We start from the raw sequence: 19,113 nt of genomic DNA, 5'->3' as shown, positions 1-19,113 counted from the left end.
CCGTCCAATGGAGCCAGGGTAAGAATTTATGGTCAGGAAGAGCGATGAATGTGTAATTTACGGTGCATACTCTACCATTCCCCCTGCCCTCCCCTTCGGTAATGAGAAACAGCTGTTTTGTTGTGGGGCCAAGACATGGTATACCCCCCTCCCTTCTGGCTATGACACACCATTAGTTTTTATTTCTGTCTCTGCTTTTACGACCCCTGCCCAGGCGCCAGCATTTGGCCAGTGATCGGGACCATGACACCGTCTAAGCTCGACCACCTCCCAAGATGGCCTCCTGTAGCCTAGGTGACGACCACACCACACCATAACTACTGCAGGCAGTCACCAGGAGGTTGCTCGCATCATACTCCCTGCAGAATATTTAGAGGTTTTGATCAAATACATGTCAGAGAATTAGGTAATAAATAGCCTACTGTACTTAGTAGTACAAACTTTCTCCGTACAGTTATTGAGGCACATCTACTGTGGCATACATTGTCACAAAAATGTCAGAATAGTTCTAATTGGCCTTCTTTGACATGTACATGCTTCACCTGTAAAATTAGTGAATGATTCATGTTTTGACAGCCATATTGTTTGTGGTTTTGGCCATCATTGTAACTGAATTCATTGAAGAAAAAGACAAAGAGCACCACTTGCGAGACCAAAAGACCAGCCGTCAACCTGCAAACAGTTTATCCAGATTATCTCACATGAACCCACCCAAAATGTGGATAAAGGTTTGTCAGTTTTGCAGGAAAAGTTATGAGCATGAACAGGAGGTCAAAATTGAACCTGTAAACCTTGACAGATTTTGAAAAGTGGCATATGATTGCTATATGAATGTTTTCTTTGCCACATTGGAGGAGCAAGGAAATATAGAAATAAATGCGAAACAAGAGTTAACACGCGCTCCGGGTGAGTAAATTAAATTGGACTAAATTCTACTCTGTTAAGTTAAAAGTGGTACGTGAACAGCTATTAATACAAATCTTGGATACTGTATATATGTAAGGATAAGGATTTTGAAAGGATCATTTGGGCTTGAATTTTACCATCACCTTTGTTTTTTCCTTCTTACATAAATCAATATGTAACATATAGGTGAAATTTGCACCTGCTTGTTTAACTTAAAAACGTACAACTAAAGTAACTTGGAAAGTACGTGTCCACAACAAATAGAAATAAAGTCCAAAACTGTGAAAATAAGACCCAAGTTGTTCAAATGATGATAATAATAATATAGTCAATTATCTTTTATGCTGACAACTTAGTCCGTCCTTGTAACTAAAATATGTATTGCATGTAGAACATACTGTGATCATCAGAAGAGAACTCGATCGAGAGCCGAAGAGTTGGATTAAGGTAAAATCATCAAATCAAACTGAAATCAAAGACTTTTTAACAAAATCAGTGTATGAGTGAAGTTTCTTCAGCGTCATCTGAACTTTATTTAGGCCATCACAGAATAAGCTATACAAGATGATACTAATATTTCTTATGTTTGATGATAAACAGTTTGACATCACAATCCATGGTACGAATGAATAACGTAGCACGTAACTTCTCCTGAAACTATTTTGTTGAAAGCAAACAGACCCATGGAAAACTAGGAATAAAGAGAAGGAGAGAAAAAAAACAATGCATCTGTATTGTTATGAAGCCAGCTTTTATGTGTATAAATGTGTAAAATGCTATGATTGTTCTGAAACTCGAGCAGTAGGAAACATTATAGTTGTGCAAAATCTTCAGACCCTGTTGCAAACATACATGATTACTGAGCAGCTGATGATCCGATGGCTTATATAACAATCAGTGGCTTGTAGTTACTGCATATTCGATATATCAGATGTGCATTTACATTTCCTTCCTCTTGATATGCCGACCCCATTGCCTTTCAATCTATGAGAACAACATTAACACACACACATGTGCAAACGTAAACACATGTACAAACGATGAAGTTCCGTCGACGAGCGACTGGATTCCGTGCAGAAGTGCACACAAAGTACACAAACACCTGGACTTTAGGCGGAGACAAACACACGCACACACACACACACGTCTGCGTGCACGATGGCACGCACATGCAACCTTGTACCATGCAAATCTTTTTTTTTTTGAATTCCTCATTTTTTCTTTGCAGAGTTATTTTTCTGATACATCAACTTTTAATTTTTAGAAACAAACAACTAAGCTATCAAATGGCAAAAGTCTGTGTCAAGCCACCAAAGAAGGAAGCTGTGCTCACTGTAATCCCCCTCTAACCTCTTCTCTCGGGCTTGTTTTGTAGACGACTCCCTTCCGTCCTCACCAACCACAAATAATTTCCAGTGACTTTTCTTTTTTGTTTCGACGCACAACAGGACATGAAGACAAAGACTTCATACAGTTCACTGTCTTTACATCTTGTACAGTGGCTGTTACGAAAAATCCATCAGGCCACCTCTCACCCACAACGAAAACAAAGGAAGAAACACCGTGATTAAAATTGAACTGTAACAAAATGCATCCAAAACCAGAGGGGGACCGAGGAGGCCCGTCATTCGTCATCAGGCTTCCAGCTTTTAATGCTGCAACATAGAATCTGTTCTTAGTTGAAGAAGTGACAAAGTTTGGTTCGTGGCGCGAACCACGCTGAACCACCGTCTTCGCTGTGGCTTTGCTGCTCCAACAGTGGTTTCCACGCAGTGGAATCACCAAGTGTCTTCCAGACAAGTTTGTGTATTCAAACAGCTCTGGAAAGGCCTCGCGGGCCAAACTAAAGTGTTGCAGCATTCCTCCGCCTCTCTTTGCATCTTCTTCCAACACATAGCAGCATTAATCCATTCCTTCACTTTGACCTTTGCCTATGTCTTCCACTGCTGGGCGAGGCACCGTCTCCGCACCGTCTCCCCACCGAGCAGGCGCTGACGTTTAGGTGACAAAGCTGGTTGTGACGCTTGCAGCAGTGGTTGTCCTGTTCTGGCCTTTCCTCCTCTTCCCACCACCACCACCTCCTCCTCCTCCTCTGCTGCCATCTTTCCCTTCTCGTCCTCGCCCACGTGTGTTCTCCCTTACTCTGCCGTTCGTATCATCTTGTTGGTCTCCCTTATTCTTCCTCTCTGAAATGAGAAAGCATTGAAAACGTCATTAATAGCTTGCCCTTCTTGTCAAATTAACTCTTGTCAGACATCTGTCATCGTTGGGTGGGTGTTGTCTGTTGAAGTGGCTAAACAAAATAAGAAACATGGACTCCAGTGAGATGAGAATGGAGGATACTGGGTGTGTATTGGATCCTTAGACTGTATGTAAAAATGGACAACAGGTTCCTGAAACCTGTCCCCCTTAAAATGACCAGCAGGGGGCGACTCCACTGGTTGCAAAAATAAGTCTATTAGTCTATGCCCCTACTTCTCAGTTCATGGTCTCAATCACTAGTTTCAAGTCTTCTTCAATATAGCATGATGTTCATTTCAGAAATGATGGTTCCCATTATTTATTTATTTAAAATAGCCGATAAAGAACGGTCTACGTTGGGGCATGGACACAGCGTGAATGACCAGTAGTACCGTCCAATAGGAGCAGGGTGCAGGTTGCAGGTGGAAGTGCACAAGCTCTGTCAGGACCCCGACAATTTTAATATGGCCCTAACACCTGAAAGATGAATGACATTCCCATCAGCCTCAGCTGGAGTTTGTGTTGACTGCTTATTTGAAAAAAAAAAAAAAAAAGGTAATTAATTCACAGAGAAGATGAGGTCTCTGTCAACTTCTGGTCTTTTCAAATGTCTCTTTCAACAGCTACTCGCTGCCTTGCCCGTCTCTTCACAGCAGTATTCACTTCTGTCAGGAAAGGGTATAATTGCTCTTCAAATACAAACATCCATCGTGGTGCGGTTAATGTCTGCACTTAACCCAATCAGGAGAGGTAAGAGCTGCTGTTGGGCGGCAGAGGAGCACACGTGTGTAGACAGTGAGAGCACTTAGGACAGTTGAATGACATCAATTTCTGTCACATGAATCACCCCGAATCCATTTCTGGCTTAATGAGTTAAACATTGTCAAGGGCCCAATAATGGCCCATAAGGACATGAAGAGCTAAGTGGAAGTGGACATGTGTCGAGAGTCAGATGGCTATTGTTTAGGCAGCACTCAGAAGTATTCTGTTTTGTATATTTGTGGGAGTATAGTTATGCTTGGGGATGTTTGTTATGAGATTGTGTGCCGAGAAACTCTGCACGTCCCAGAAACCGAGTGAACGCGTGCCAAGGGCTGGACAGTGTTCACTACGCAGTTGACAACCGCACGGCTTATGGCGCCACCATGTTTGTCTACTGCCGTGCAGAAATAACTTAAGGTCTGCGTTTATTTCCCTAAAATGCATTTTTAAACTTGTCGTACAAACAGTTGTGATTTCTTGGCTTGAAAACAATAAAAAAAAGAAAACTTTTAAAGACCAAAGGTACAATGTCTCTCAAATTTCACCGAGAACAATCTTTCCGTGCGGCCAGTGAAAATCATTATTCGGTGATGAAATAGATTTGATGTAGTTGATTGTGGACAGACCTCTGCACAGAAACATTTATTCACCGCAGGTCCGTGCAGAGTCGCAGTTGCTGTACTGTTAACTGAAAAATGAAAGGGCTCGGTCCCACACAGTAGTGCACAAACAGGAATAATAATTTTTTTGGGGGGGGAAACCACTATTTCTTAAATCATAAAAACATAATTCACGGGAAAAAAAACATTTGATGTGCGTTTGGCTCAAATCATGTAAGATTTTATGTCCAGCATGTTCATCATTTACGTGTCGTCTTGAATCAATAAACTAAAAGACTATTTCTAAACCTTTTTTCATGGCCACTATTCCAACGAGCACTTAATGTTGAGCAGCAATAATTTCAATTTAAAAAATCATTGAGCGACAGAGAGTGGGAGGCTGGGCGAAGGAGAGGGTCCTCCGACACACTCACGCACACGCAGCATTTGCGCTGATGTGCTTACTGTATAAGGACTTAATTACTTCGCTAACAAATTACAGACGGAGCCGAGAGAGGGGGACTCCATCAGTTTATGACAGCTCTGATTGCACCTCCTCTCCATCCAAGCTAAACAATTGTGCCTGACAAATGCAATAACACATCCAGAAAATCTTGTTTTCGCGTGAGACCCTTTCGCGGAGCTTCAGGAAAAGGGGGGGGGGTATTTTTTTTTGCTGCCAAATCAACAAACCGTGAGATCTGCAGACCACTATATCACTAATGTCATACAAGTTCCGCCCCGTGTGTTATATAGCTGGTCGGCCCGGGCCAACTCCCACAGATGAATCCACGGTTGCGGCACTTTTTGCACAGTGTTCACCTACATTAACCGGTTTACTGGAGACATGGTACCATCACCCATGAATTACCTCACAGAGGACTATTCAATTTTGTACATTTTGGCAGTAATATGCATTGTTTGTCCATAAATCTTCCATGGCCCGTCACTCGTCAGGTGACAGCTTTGCTCCAAGATATTTGGCTGTTCCCATAGCAGTTTTTATAGGGCAGAATATAATATTTCACTTAATTCTTCCAGGACGCAGGTGTCAAATGTCCTTCTCATCTATCAAACCGCGCTGTCACAACCCGTCTAATGAGGAGTCCACCTTCCCACTGAACGATTACAAGCCATGCCAGCTTCCCTCCCTCTAGACACTGATCTATATGGGACAATGTCAGATCATGTTCTGTTCTTGAGACTCTCGAGCCCCGAGAGGAATTCTCCGAGAGGCGAGGACGGTGCCGGAATATGCGAGCCTCCTCCGTGTTTACGCACAAATATCCAGGCATATCATCTGTTACGTGTTGCAACATCTGTCCAGATGCCAGGGACTGAGCAAATATTGTTACACAAGGTTGCTGCTGTGCCCGAAATCCCCTAAGCGTGTCACCAACCAATAAAGGCTTTTAATCCTGCTCCTTGGCAGTCCGCTCAGTTCCTGTAAATAAGTGTTTCCAACTCTGGTCGAAATTGGTACGTTATGTAAAACAGATCAGACATTCGGAAGAAGAAAAAAAAGAGAAAAAAATACATTTGCAAATGGCTCTTAACAGTAATCCCTTTCAGCTCAAGAAAACAATTCATATAATTTGAATAAACAGGGTTAAATAAAAACAACAGCTCTTTTTCATCCCAGCAGCGCTGCTAGTGAATTCCTAATTTCTCTGAGAACAATGTCTAGAAGCAAAATCGTTTTTTCATCTGGACCACCTGGATCAGCCGATTACTAGCCACATCGGCAGCTGATAAGCGGTTATGGAAGCCGATAATGGCTATTGACTGTCGAGAATGACTGTTAACCTGCTGGGGAGCGAGCTGCTGTGTGGGTGATAAGAGCCCAAGCAAACATGTCATGGCCGCGTAAACCTCACGCTTCGGCGGCCCTCCGAAACAAATAGCTCTTTTCCAGCTCTGATCCTTGTCCAGCTTTTGCAGTGTGTAATGCCCTTCATCTGCTTGGCTCGGAGATTCGGGGTTTGTTGTTTACACGCTGAGAAGTCAAGAGGTTCTGTATCCCTCTGCGAGCTCAGCCAGACCAAACCCAATCAACGCGCTGCGGGTCACAAACACACCGGCGGGCTTTAAGATGTTGAGGAACGGTTCCACCATCCATCAAATTAACCGAAGGAGGCGTTTCATGAGGCACATGGATTGTGCTGTATCTTTTATCTGTAATCTGAGAGGCATCATCTGATTAAAACTAATATTAACTGGAGTTTTGAATGAGTAATCGCCATTCCTCCACTCGTAAGTCCTCATTTGTTCTCTGTGCTGTTTGTGTGTTGGCATTCACCTCTTGCGCAGGGCGTCTTGGTAACGATGCACTTCCTTCTTTCTGTCAGCGGAGTGCAGGTCTGCGAGGGCACAAAGGACGGGGCGGTGTCCAGGGCCGGCACCTGCACCAGGGGCGAACGAGCCCGAGACTGCGAGCCTTTCTTAAATCCACATGTCTTGTTCTTCTTCGTACAGGAACCCCACTGGCTCCACTCGCCCAGTTCGCACGCTGAGGCACGCTGACCTGGGGGAAGATACACGGGGCGGGGAGGGAGAGAATGGTTTACAGCTCCGGCGTCTCACATTTGTTTCGCAGCTTTCCCGCCTGCCCATTACAGCTCAGTAGTTCTAGCACGGGATAATGACTTGAGGTGATTTCCGAATCTGAAAGCAATCTTATGTTTTTGACCAAAGATCGGCAGATTGAGGCGGCTATGAACCTGAAAATGTTGGAAAACATATGACTTGTGCATGCAAGCGCTTCGACAAATGGCTCAAGTTAAGGTCAGTCCAGATGCCTGGAGAGCTCCTGAGTTGCACTGTGAATGGTGTCGTTTCGAACTCGTGACAGAATTATTTTCAACACAAATAAAAGCCGCAGAGAGGACTCTGTTATTTGTTTTCCTCCAGAGTTCTCCTCCCTTTGTCGACCATAACCACGCGGAACGCAAGTGGCCTCTCAGATGAACTGAGGAGTAGAGTTTGAATATTACATCAGGCAACTTTCGGAGAACAGCGGGAGCTGACGGGCAACTCACCGACACACTCCATGGTCTCGTTGGCGGTGCGCTGGCCTGGGGGGCAGCTCACGTAACATCGTCCACTGTGTGAATACAAGCCCTCCTTACATTTTGTGCAAAAGTTGCGGTTGAAACACGCTTCACAGTTGTCTATTTTACATTCTGGAGAAGAGACAAAAAAACAGGAGATCAAATGATTTTGTGCCATTTATTTCATCGGTTTACATTTTTCTCACTTTCTTCTCGTTGTGGGCACATATTCATATTCATACTCTTTCGATGATGTTTTTTGGCTCGAGAAAAGGAAATCCTTCTCCAGAGAGAGGACAAAGGGGAACTTGAATTTTATTCCCTCGGAGAGATTAATTGGTGATTTAACAACACAGGGTCTATTTAGGGGGAGAAATGCAGTTCCCCTTAAAAACACACGCACCACAGGCCTTGTTGTTCTGGTGTTAACGGTACAGCCAGGACTACTTGGCTTCACTGGGCTTCTGCAGAGCGGGTTCCTCCATACCCCAGGCTCATTAAAATCGCTGACTCTCCAGTCAGACAAAGAAACGTCTTTACATTTGGATAATTACAAACTCAGGAGGATAAAAACCAGGCATCTTAAAAAAGACTCCCAAAAAGCTTTGGTCTCATCATGAAAGGCATTGTCCTCATCCGCGTCATCCAGTCCATCGGAAACCTCCCTCGGGAAGAAAACGGCAGAGAAAGTTGGAAATCTGTAAATTGTTGCGGCGATATTTTTACATGCGACTAATTCAGATCTACGCTCACTGTGCTCACATGTGCTGAAGTAAAGAACGTCTACTGAGGACACTGCAGCTGGTCTGAATCCAAGGTCAGAAATGATCTAACACTAAATCCCTCTTTGGGATCTTAAAGTCCTTTTTTCCTCCTGCTCCCAAATAGCAACTTTTAAGCCCTTGACAGCTAAATTTGATAGTGCTGACATTTGTAGCCCTATAATGTAAGACAAATGTTGCTAACAAGACATTGTGGGATGCTATTTATAAAGTCAGAGGATTGGATAATAACTGCTGAGGGCCTCTGAGAAGAGCTTGTTAAATTCGTCCCTTTCTTCAATAAAATCAGGACAGTGGGGGAAAAAAATGCTTCGCTGAATTTGCTGCGAATTATCCAGTATTTTTGATAAAGATTACAAAAATCTTGGGATTAAACTTCTAATTATAATTAAAATTCACAAGGAAAATAGAATTTAATGTCAATATAGAATAAGTCTACTGAGTAAAGGCCCGTGAAACACAGGTCTCCAACAGTACCGTCTTCATAATGTGGCAGGTAAATAACATCTACTTTTTTTTTTTTTTGCTTTGGGGTTGTGTAAATGTTACAGAGAACATAGTTTATAATAACTGATAGATATTGGGAGACTTGGGAAATCGGCAGTCGAGCAAAAATATCTTGAAGATGGAGTGTTTTTCTTCCTGTGGCAGACACTCGCGTCACCTCATATCTACCATATCACCTTCTTGAGGCAATGAGCGTATCTGAATGTCATCAACATGAAGAATAATGATGGTGGAAGTGGTCGGCTATCATTTTACTGAGTATTTTTTGCAAACATTTCTGTGCAAAGACTCATTTAGTAATTTTATACCCAGACATATTTGAAAGAAGTACTTGACTTGATAACTTACAATTATTGGAGACTATATATAGACTATATATGATGCAGGGAGGGTGTATCGGAATGAAATATTGTGTAAAAGTGAAAGCAAAACAATTGGATTTCGGCCTGGCACGAACTGTGCACAATGAGGGCCAAACATAAAAACACAGACATCCTCCCAAAAATCAGACAAACAGCATCGCATTAGAAATGTTTTTGTTGGGATTTTGCTGGAATCCCATTTTCTGCCCACACATAAGAGGAAACAGACAGCAGACTGAGGTGCTGGCACTCGCCTAAGAGTACGAGACCAAAGTATGCAAGTTTGGTAAGTTTCCTAAGTTCCGTGAGTGCGGCCACCCTTCCACCCACCCTCCAAATGAGCCAAACCTGCCTGTTATCAAGACAGTTCACTTAAAAAACAAAAAAATCTACTAATGGCCCTTCTTTGCTGCAAATACTTAGCAGAATTTAGCGGCTAGAAAGGGGATAGGTGGCAACAACAGAAGGATTTCATCAAGTGGTCAGATGGTTCTTGTTAGCGAGCATTTGGTAATAAGGCAATACTGTTCATCTCTTTCACTCACAAACGTGAAAAACACTGGCGCAGATGGTGTGTGAAAATAGAGGATACTAGTGAATTGCATTAATATTTTAGGTCTTTGTTAAGATCTTTTCAGAGCGGAAATATTCAGATAACTGTATATAACCCTTCTGTCCACAAACAAGAGATGATGAGCCAAAGACAAACGGATCATTTGCACATTTAGGGAGAGGGTGGACTGGCTCAGGCCTTCATGTCCGCCATGTCAAATCTAATGTGTCGACGTACTGGTCAAGAGTCTCCAACACAAAGCAAAACTCACGGGTGCATCTGTTGTTGCCTTCCGGGTTCCTCATCCCAAAGTATCCCACGGGGCAGGAGGCGAGGCACACGCCTATCTGACGGATGTCGTTGCGCTCCAGGAAGATGAAGAGCTTGGGCTTACATTTGATGCAGCCGTTGTACTCGGAGCATCGGTCACAGCCTTTGGGGCAGGATGGTGGCCCCTCGGTACTGACTGTGGAAGCACAAGGTCAACAGAGAGACGGAAACAGGGAGGTTGAGGTGAGCAACAGAACAATGAGTTTGGATGAGATCAGATATTTAATTCAGTCATTTGTTCATTTCTGGGTCGGCGATATATTTTCGTTCACAGGTCACGTCATAAAACTGCCAACTGCCGTCACTCCGAGAAGCAGGGCTTAATGCTTGCAGCATAATCTGCCGGGGGCCAGGCCAAACATCTTTCTTTTAACAGTTACTCAATGTTTATTTCAAACTGCTTGCTGCTGGAGATCCTTCACAGATTTTTTTGGGGGGGGGGGGGGTTGGAGAAAACCCAGGCGATTGGGGCTGACGGTCAAAGAGGACCCGGTCAACTCACTTCACGCAGGGCCAGCCAGAATTGATCTTGGCATCAGAAAACTACGACGGTGACGGACATGGCCGCGAGACAAACGCTGTATTTGCCGAGCCAGCGTTTTTCTAGAGTGGCACCGACCAGCAAGTATCCGCTGGCCAAGTCTGTGGATGCGTTTATGCGTCATCTCCGTGTGATCCTACTCTCAGACGACAATCCAGTTCCTACGTACAACTGGTGATTTTTTTCTAAGAAAAAGTGTGTCATCGTGCTCATCTTGTTCTTTGTGAGTAATTCAGAGACAATAACTAAATCCTTTGGAGTTGATTTACAGCACGGCTTTTAACAGTTGATTTACAATATCAGCTCTAAATATACGCACTCTTAACACAGCCATCCATCTGCTGCACTGCCTCCCACAGATGAGTTGGACGGTGAAAGACGTTAAAAGGCTCCTCTCGTGAACAGATTACAGCGTGCCTGGATCACAGTGAACTCAAATGCAGTAATTACATCCAGATTTTAATGCTTATTATCGCTAATAATAATAAAGGCAATAATGATCCTGGGAAGTAACACCACATTCTCCGCGTATGAGTCTGAGAATGTGGTGTTGTAAAATGTTTGTGACATGGGGTGGACTGAATAAGGAAAAAACCCGAAGAAGTCAGTTTGTGTTGTCTGGAGCGTGAGGAGCGTTATGTGCCACTCTTCTCTCTGGTTTCAGTTTGATCTCTGCATGACACTTAATCCATCCAGAGACGGAAAACAGAAAACAAGTCCCAACTTTAGTCATTCATTTTCCTGTCGGGGGGGGGGGGGGGGGGGGTTGAAGACAACACAATGTGATGATGCTAAAGAAGGAAAAGCTCTGAAACTGACATGTAAACTGAAAATCTCCTCCATCACTGGAGGGGGGAAAGCCTCAAACAACTGACGCTGCAGAGGGTCAATCATGTATATGGCGAGTGACCCGAATCCTTCCGCCCTCATTAGAGCGGCACATGACAAACTGCGGCATCGTTTAAGGTCCTTGTGCACATAAAGAGTGAGCATGTACAGTCCGCTGTGTTTGACATCGCTGACACAAACAACAGTTCTAACTTCCAAGTATGTGTGATTTTAATCACACCACATCTGTTTTTGTGGCCAGCCACAGTATTATATGAATTCTGGTTCACAGAAATTGGGGTGAGCTTGGCATCGGCTGAAAGCTCCTTGTGTGTAAAGGAAGAATTATTTCAAATCTGACAGTAAGACCGGCACCGAGACTCTGAGGTCAGGATATACTGCGAGTCGGCCTCGGCACCATCTTTGGTTGCGTGAGGTCAGAAAAATGCTTACAACAACACCAGCAGCACGGTCCAATTGAGAGCTTAGGACTGTCAGGTACTCCTTCCAGCATGTGCCCACAGAGCCAGACACACAGAGGACGACGAATACCTCAAAACCCCTTCTGTAAACAACCCTAATACCCATAAAAGTTTTACATAAACCGAGAGAAGCATGATCTCAAAAAGAGGAAGAAAGATGAGCCGTTCAGCAGAAACGCCGAAGCCAAACCCGCCCAGGAAAAACAAAGAGGAACGGAGAGAAAATAAACAAAATGTTATCTTTACTTTGCTTGTTAAATGTTTACAAGGCATCCACCACTGTGACTCAGACCACAGTAATGAGAGGCAGCAGTCCCGAAAGGGCAAGAAAAAAAAGGAAGAAGAAAAACGGAGAAAGAGAGAACTCACCCCGTCGCTGCCTTCTCGCCTTGGAGAGCTTGAGAGCATCGCTGTGACCCATGGAGCTGAGGAAGACCATTGCCAGCGCCACCAGTCCCAGCTGCATAGTCTCTGTTGCCTTCCCGGCCACGCAGGGTCCCCCCCTGCAGCCAGATGGATCAGGTGGGGGGGCCCCCTTCCTCTGCGGGACAGGTGGATCCCTCTGCTGCTGGGACAGATGATCCCTCCTCTCTGCTGTGGTGCTGCTCTCTTTCTGTCTGTCTCTCCCTTCCTCCCCACCGCCCCCCCCCCCCCCCCACCCCCCCACGCCTCTGGCTCTCTGTATTGTTCACTCTAGTGGCCGCCGCATCCGCAAGTCTGTGAGGTGGAGGGTGATGCTGCGGCCGCAAGTCCGAACAAGCCCCGAGCACAACAGACCATCACACTGCTGGTAGTAAGGACAATGGGAGCCGACGGAGCAGGGCTGCAGGATGGAGTGGGGGTGGGGGGGGGGGGGGGGTGGCGGTGTTGATGGGTTGTGAGGAGCATGAAGAGGAGGAAAGAGTGGAGAGGAGAGTGTCGCAAGTCTGGTGGTTCAACCCATGAACCTTGGGGTGGACTGGCAGGAAAGTGTTTATGGTCAGTAGGTGTTTGAGGTCACAAGGAACATGTCTCATTTAGAGATGCTCGAAGGATGGGCCAAAATGAGAAGTCGCAGATTGAAAAAAAGCGGTTGGATACAGGGTCTTGATTATGTGTGACAACCCATCTGCTTGCACCAGGACCTACTGAGAGAGAAAAGAAGGACAGAGAGACGGGGAAAGGGTTTAGACTCACATTAAAACAATAGTTTTAGATTCTTTTAAATATGCCTATTTACTATCTTGCTGAGAATTTAGATGAAAAGATCAGTACTGCTGTCTCACCCATAGCTGGATTTACCTTCTGGGTGAAGTTCCCTACTTATTCACATGGCACTTTCAGTATTTCAGATAAGTTGATTACTTATTTAAGACATTTTAATCAAAAAAAAAAAAGCAAAAAAGAATTCAGCTTATCAAATGTGAATATTGCTTGAATAGTTGTCTATGAAAGACAACTCAACATCTTTCAGATTTTCGGTTGCTATTAACTACGGATGTGCAGGATCGGTATTGGGGCAATATTGGCCAAAATGACTGGATCCTTTATCGGAATAAATATAAAGTAAAATCCAATCCGATACATTATAGTAAACATACCAAATAAATGCCTATTTACATATCTACTAAGCCTTGAAAGTGATTCCGTAATCCTATTTTTAATTTCATTTTTTAGTTCTGTGAGAAATAAAACAGCAGTATTCCATAACTCAGGCATGTTGCTGGATATGTGTGTCTTCCTTTAGGGGAGTTGATGATTTGTTTCACAGTTGAGATGGCTAGGCTTCGCAAAGTGCATCCTGAACAATGTTTTATTAATATTTTATTTTATGAGTGGGTAAAAGATTGTATCAGATTAGTATTGGATCAGTATCAGCAGATACTCAAGGTTGCAGGATACGAAAAACTGGGATTGTCCCATCCCTGCTATAAACTCTATTCTGACATTTGATACACTAATTGATTACTACAGTAAATGATTGTTAAAATGATTAATGATGAAAAAAAATGGTGGTTGCAATTTTAAAGTTCAGCTTACCCAGGGTTTTCTTTGTGCTAATGACTTAAAAAAATGTTTTTAAATTACAAGTTTAGAAATATATAGCACATGACCACCCATGCCAGTGTAAATAGGAAGCAGATTGTCTATTTGGAGACAGTTGGGGTTTTTTGGGACTAACAACGAGGTGTTGTTGCATTCGCCACTGGTAATCGAGTGGCTATTGATAAGAACCAATCAGTAAGCCAAATCCGGAGAAGTGGGGATCCCGGGCGTAAACAAAGCAAAGGAGCTGCGTCTTGAAACTACAATGTGTTTGCATGGATGAGGGCTTCGTCACGCCTGTATGATAAACCTTAAGTTAAAGTTAGCGGGCTTTTCGGTTAGCTTAGCATAACGACGGGAAACGAAAATCCACTCATAAGCTTAATTAACATATTGTATGTTATTGAATTACAAAAAAATATTTTGCTATAGCTTTATATTTACCGTACAGATCTGAGATATTGACAATCAACTCTCAGCAAGAAAGGAAATATTTGTTTTTTTCCCCCCCATGGTTGGATATTCCCATCTTCATTCAATTCTAACCCAGGACTGGGTTATTACACATACTGTACAGTATATCCTTTCTATTGCACATTTTCAATTTCTTTAGCTTTTCTATCCTGTGTGGTTTTGCCTTACTCTTACTTTTGCACAACTTAGAATTAATTTATTGTATATATTACGTATCATATTTTCTGTTCTGTTTTTTTGTTTTGTACTGTTGCACCGTGGGTCTGAGACAAACTGGGGGGGTTTTTCAATTCCTCTGTATGTCTGGAACAATACTGCAGGAATTGACAATAAAGCGGACTTGACTTGACATGACTAGGTCACATAACAGTTGATAATATGTCACTCATGGATGACATATTTGCCTCCTTGCCGCCAGGGCAACCTCGATAATGTGACGAGCCTCACTCATGACCGGCCCGCTGGAGTGAACAGGGAAGCACCGAAACGCACAAACATTCTGGGGTCAAGGCCTCTTTTTTTTTTTGGACAAGTTGAGCATGTTCATCCCTTCGAGAAAGACAGTGCGGTCAGCCTCCCTGCGACGCACACTCGGAACCGACGGCCTTTGGTCATATTTGGTGCCGAGATCTTTTGTCAGACAGTGACGCGCGCGGCCTGTGTCCACGGCTCCTCCTCGTGCGAAGGGGGCACACGGAGCATGTTGGGGTCACGGCGGCGGCGGCGGGAGCCCCCCCCCCCCCCCGAGCCCCCCTCCGCGGCTCCGTTAAAGAAAAGTAGGACCATATTTGGCGGTCGATCTGTTCGCGCCTCTGAATCGCACGAGGGACAATGCCATGTGGTGCGTCTCAACATTCCAGCGGGCGACGTCACATTCTTGCGTTTGATACACAAATAAAACAAAAAAACAGGGACGGAAATCACACCAGTTACGAAATGCTTGGCGGCATGAAGAAAGAAACAATCGCATTTTTAAGACTTATATACACATTTTTCTTGAACGTTATCTCTAATTAATGCAAAAAAAAAAAAAAAGAATATACGTTCATTCCTTATAATAACCAGACACCTTGTCTTGTGAACAGCGACAGTTATGTCCTCTTTTAGTTATGTCCTCTGGATGAAGACATAAATGTCTTCATCCAGTGGAACAAGACACGAGAGCTAAATTGAGTTGGGCAGGATTGAGGACATCTGTCACAGCCCGTTGGTGTGGAGCGACTCACATTTACGCGCACACAACCGTGTTGACCCTGAAGCCTCATATTAAAATATAATACAATTTTTCCAATGATTGTAATTCGGCAAAAGAGTTTTTTTCACTTTGTTAAATTTCCGCTGAGGTCTCTAAACGGAGGAGAGGAGTTCCTATCAGTCTCTCCTAGCTGGGAAACGCTGCAGACCTCGGACACGTCCCGACGCTTAATGACTCACGATGTCACCGGCACCTCTCGGCTAAGGGCATATTTACGCAAACGATCCAAGCGAGTGGTGCGGCCGGTCTTCGGCAGCGGCTCTTTGTGACTCGGGAGAGTGATGATCGGGGTTACGGGACACGATAATTCCCCTGGATCAGTCGGAACGCAACAGTCTCCCCAGCACTAACACGAGACGTGTGCCAGGGACTCTTTCATACCCCCCCCCCCCGTGCAACCTGCCAGGAGAACCGCCTCGGCCCGTCCATATCCGCTCCGGAGATAAGAGTCAGGACGGGACCGAGGAAAGTGATCTCTTGGCCCATCTCCATCCAAAGGCCCCCCTCTCTGTAAACACGTGTCACCGACTGGCCCCCGAGGCACCTGCGCGTCCCGGACACGGCCCCGTCTCCGTGCTCCCCGGGTTCATTTGCGCGCGTGCCTTTCTTCGCCGTCCGAGCCCGATTGAAACGAAGCGCCGCTCATCGGAAAAGTCAGGAGATTAAATTGCCTCCTTTTGTGCGTCCTAAGTTGGATCCATCAATTATTCAAGGCACTGAAAGGGAGCTCCCACACTGGGGATTTGTTGAACTCGAGAAGGTGCCAGAACTCTGAGCTCAGAGTTGCAGGTGCAACCTGTCGATGAACTCTCTGCCCGTGACTACACCTAATGGCTTTGTTTGTGTGTGTGTGTGTGTGTGTGAGTGAGAGTGTAAAAGAGCTGAGCAAAGATTGTCACACACACACACACACACTCACTGGGAGGTAATGAGAGGAAAATAATGGTCACAGAAGGCACTGCATAAAAAAAGGCATCGTGACTTCATACGCATTATATCTATTTTCTCACATAATGCTGCAGCCAACAAGTCATTCTTTTTAAGGGAACTGGACACCAGAAACACTTCGTTACTGAAATCCTGGCTTTTGAAAATGAGCACATCGTGCTCATTTGGAAGTTGGCTGCTCGTGTGCGGAGGGAACAAAGCAGAGGGAATTTGTTATGATGCACATTCACGGTCCGTTTATTTTGATATGCGCAACGCCCCCTGATGGTACAGTACGTCCGAGCTGTGAGCTTTCATTGGTGCTAATCTAGACCACGATGAACTACGAGGAAGAGGAAGAAGGCGATGCAACGGGGGGGGGGGGGGGGGGGGTGTTGATAAATGAGGTTCAAGTGAAGCTATCATAAGAAAAATAGATTCGTCCTCCTCCTTGCACGCACCCCAGTGCCCTCGCCACCTCTGTAAGCAGTCCAACTGGCTGCGCCCCCAGAACCAACAGGAGTTAGTAACTCAATCTAGTAATGACTTCCTCTGCTTGGAGAGTTCGGGGGTGATGTGGGTGCATTAATGTGTGTCTGTGTTTGTGGTGGGATGCTGTAAAATGTAATCCTAGTGGACAGGCAGTGTTTTAACTCTATCCCATGCAACTGTTGTGTGCCGGAATAAATTCTCCGAGTGACGATTATTTGGTCACATATTAAATGTTAATGAAAATGAGTCACTTACAGTACTTCATTTCTTTTTAAAGTCAAAATTGATTGCGTAAATGAAACGAAGCAGGATCTCATTCGCATGTTGTAATAATAATAATCATAAAGATGATGATAATAATTACAATAGAGATATTACTCAAATCAAATTTAAAGGCACAGCATAATCATTTTGACAATACATCCTTCGACAAAGTTTGAAGGGATATTTGCTCTTTAGATTTGCTGCAGACCAACAAAAAAAACAAAACTGTATGAAAATATCATCATCAAGCAAATAAACAGACTAATAAATAAATCAATCGACCCACCTGTACACCGGAGTCCCCGAGTAATGCTGCTCATTGAGCGGTCGGGGGCTCGATTTCCTTTTTTTATAGGGGAAACATTAGTTGTTGGGTCACAAAAAAGAAAAAAAGACCGACAAAAAACAACTCCTCCTCCAGGACGGGACACCCCCGCGCAGCGCGCTCTCTGTCATCATTTAAACCAGACGCATGATTTCATTTCTTTTCACACGTCTCACTGTTTCGAGGCGACTCCCGCAGGAGACTGTGGAGATGATGCACAAGTCACACACACAAAAAGAGGTTTGAATGAAAAAAATGAATAAAAAAAATCCCCAATAAGAGATTATATATAATATCTGAAATGAAAGGGTCAGTCACTTAAGCTTTAAGTTTGCATTGACGCTTCTTTGAAAAAAAAAAAAAAAAAAAAAGAATTTAAAAATCCTCTCTGGAGCGTCGAAGTGCATCCAACTCCGGAGAGCAGAGTCACCAGAGCCGAGGTGTTTGCATCCAAACCCCAGAACTGCCAGCGGGCATTGAAATCTGGCCCCACCCCTCTGATTCTCACTGAGAGATGAAAAACCTGCGCTGGACTATTGTGTTCTCTATCACAGACAACAACATTCGTGGTATGTAAAATTCGCCCTCACTCCCCTGGTTTGATTTAGAATTGAAACTCGGATTGTTTTGTCTATGCTGGTGGGCCTTGGTCCTGCAAAGAAGGCAAACATGTAACACAAACAGAACAGTGAGCGAATAGAAAACTTCATTCTTATTAAACACGGCAGCCTCTGAATGAGCTTCTGCATGTGTCTGAGACCTCGGCTTCGCTCTACTGTATCTTGATTGAAGTAAGTCTCAGGTTTAATGGGGGGGGGCATGAATGCATGTGACAATACCTTAACTGGACCTGGTTTGATGTCATTTAAATCACCTTCTGTCAAACACGGAAAGTCATTTTCGCAGAAAGTGTCGAGTGCAACAAGGACTTTCATATTTTCAAGTGCAAATCCCACCGTACTGGAGCGGAGATGAAGACGGACAGAGTGGGGGGTTGATGGGATGTGTGTGAACTCACACTCCAGCTCACTGAAAGTTATTAGGTCTTCAGACCGGTGGGTTTTTTGGACGAGCCGATTTTTGGCATGTGACGGGCAATTGGACTGTTTTTCAACCCATTCTGACCTTTCAGCGGAGCTGTTGGAACCCGTTTGTATCGAGTGCACACATGGATGTGTTGCATTTACACTTTAGTTTGTATGAAACTGTCAGTTTCCGTCACCGCAACTGTATGACTCTGATTCACACACGTACAGAGGGTGACTTGAATGCGTCCAGGTCCAGATGACCATGGTCGTTGTTAATTTAGTTCTGTGTTCCGTAATAAAAAAGGCCCCGGAAATCATTTCAATAATAACACAAAATCCAGATTCCTCAGGAGGGCTGTTCGTGTTGATAAAGCAATTAG

At 44.3% G+C, this 19,113-nt stretch overlaps 1 protein-coding gene across 1 annotated transcript; it reads right to left on the bottom strand.

Moving 5' to 3' along the window:
* Positions 1-1,410: 1,410 nt before the first annotated feature.
* On the bottom strand, positions 1,411-18,128 carry rspo1 (R-spondin 1). The gene is made up of 6 exons (XM_035639498.2): positions 17,667-18,128; positions 12,313-13,070; positions 10,034-10,228; positions 7,547-7,690; positions 6,808-7,032; positions 1,411-3,092 (listed from the first exon to the last, which is right to left on the bottom strand). Exons 2-6 carry the CDS (start codon positions 12,407-12,409, stop codon positions 2,905-2,907), a joined length of 849 nt encoding a protein of 282 aa, XP_035495391.1. The 5' UTR covers positions 12,410-13,070; positions 17,667-18,128; the 3' UTR covers positions 1,411-2,904.
* Between the last annotated feature and the right edge of the window lie 985 nt (positions 18,129-19,113).

Source organism: Scophthalmus maximus, chromosome 1, assembly GCF_022379125.1.
Source record: "Scophthalmus maximus strain ysfricsl-2021 chromosome 1, ASM2237912v1, whole genome shotgun sequence".
Lineage (NCBI taxonomy): Eukaryota > Metazoa > Chordata > Actinopteri > Pleuronectiformes > Scophthalmidae > Scophthalmus > Scophthalmus maximus.
This window is presented reverse-complemented; position numbering and strand designations above follow the sequence as displayed.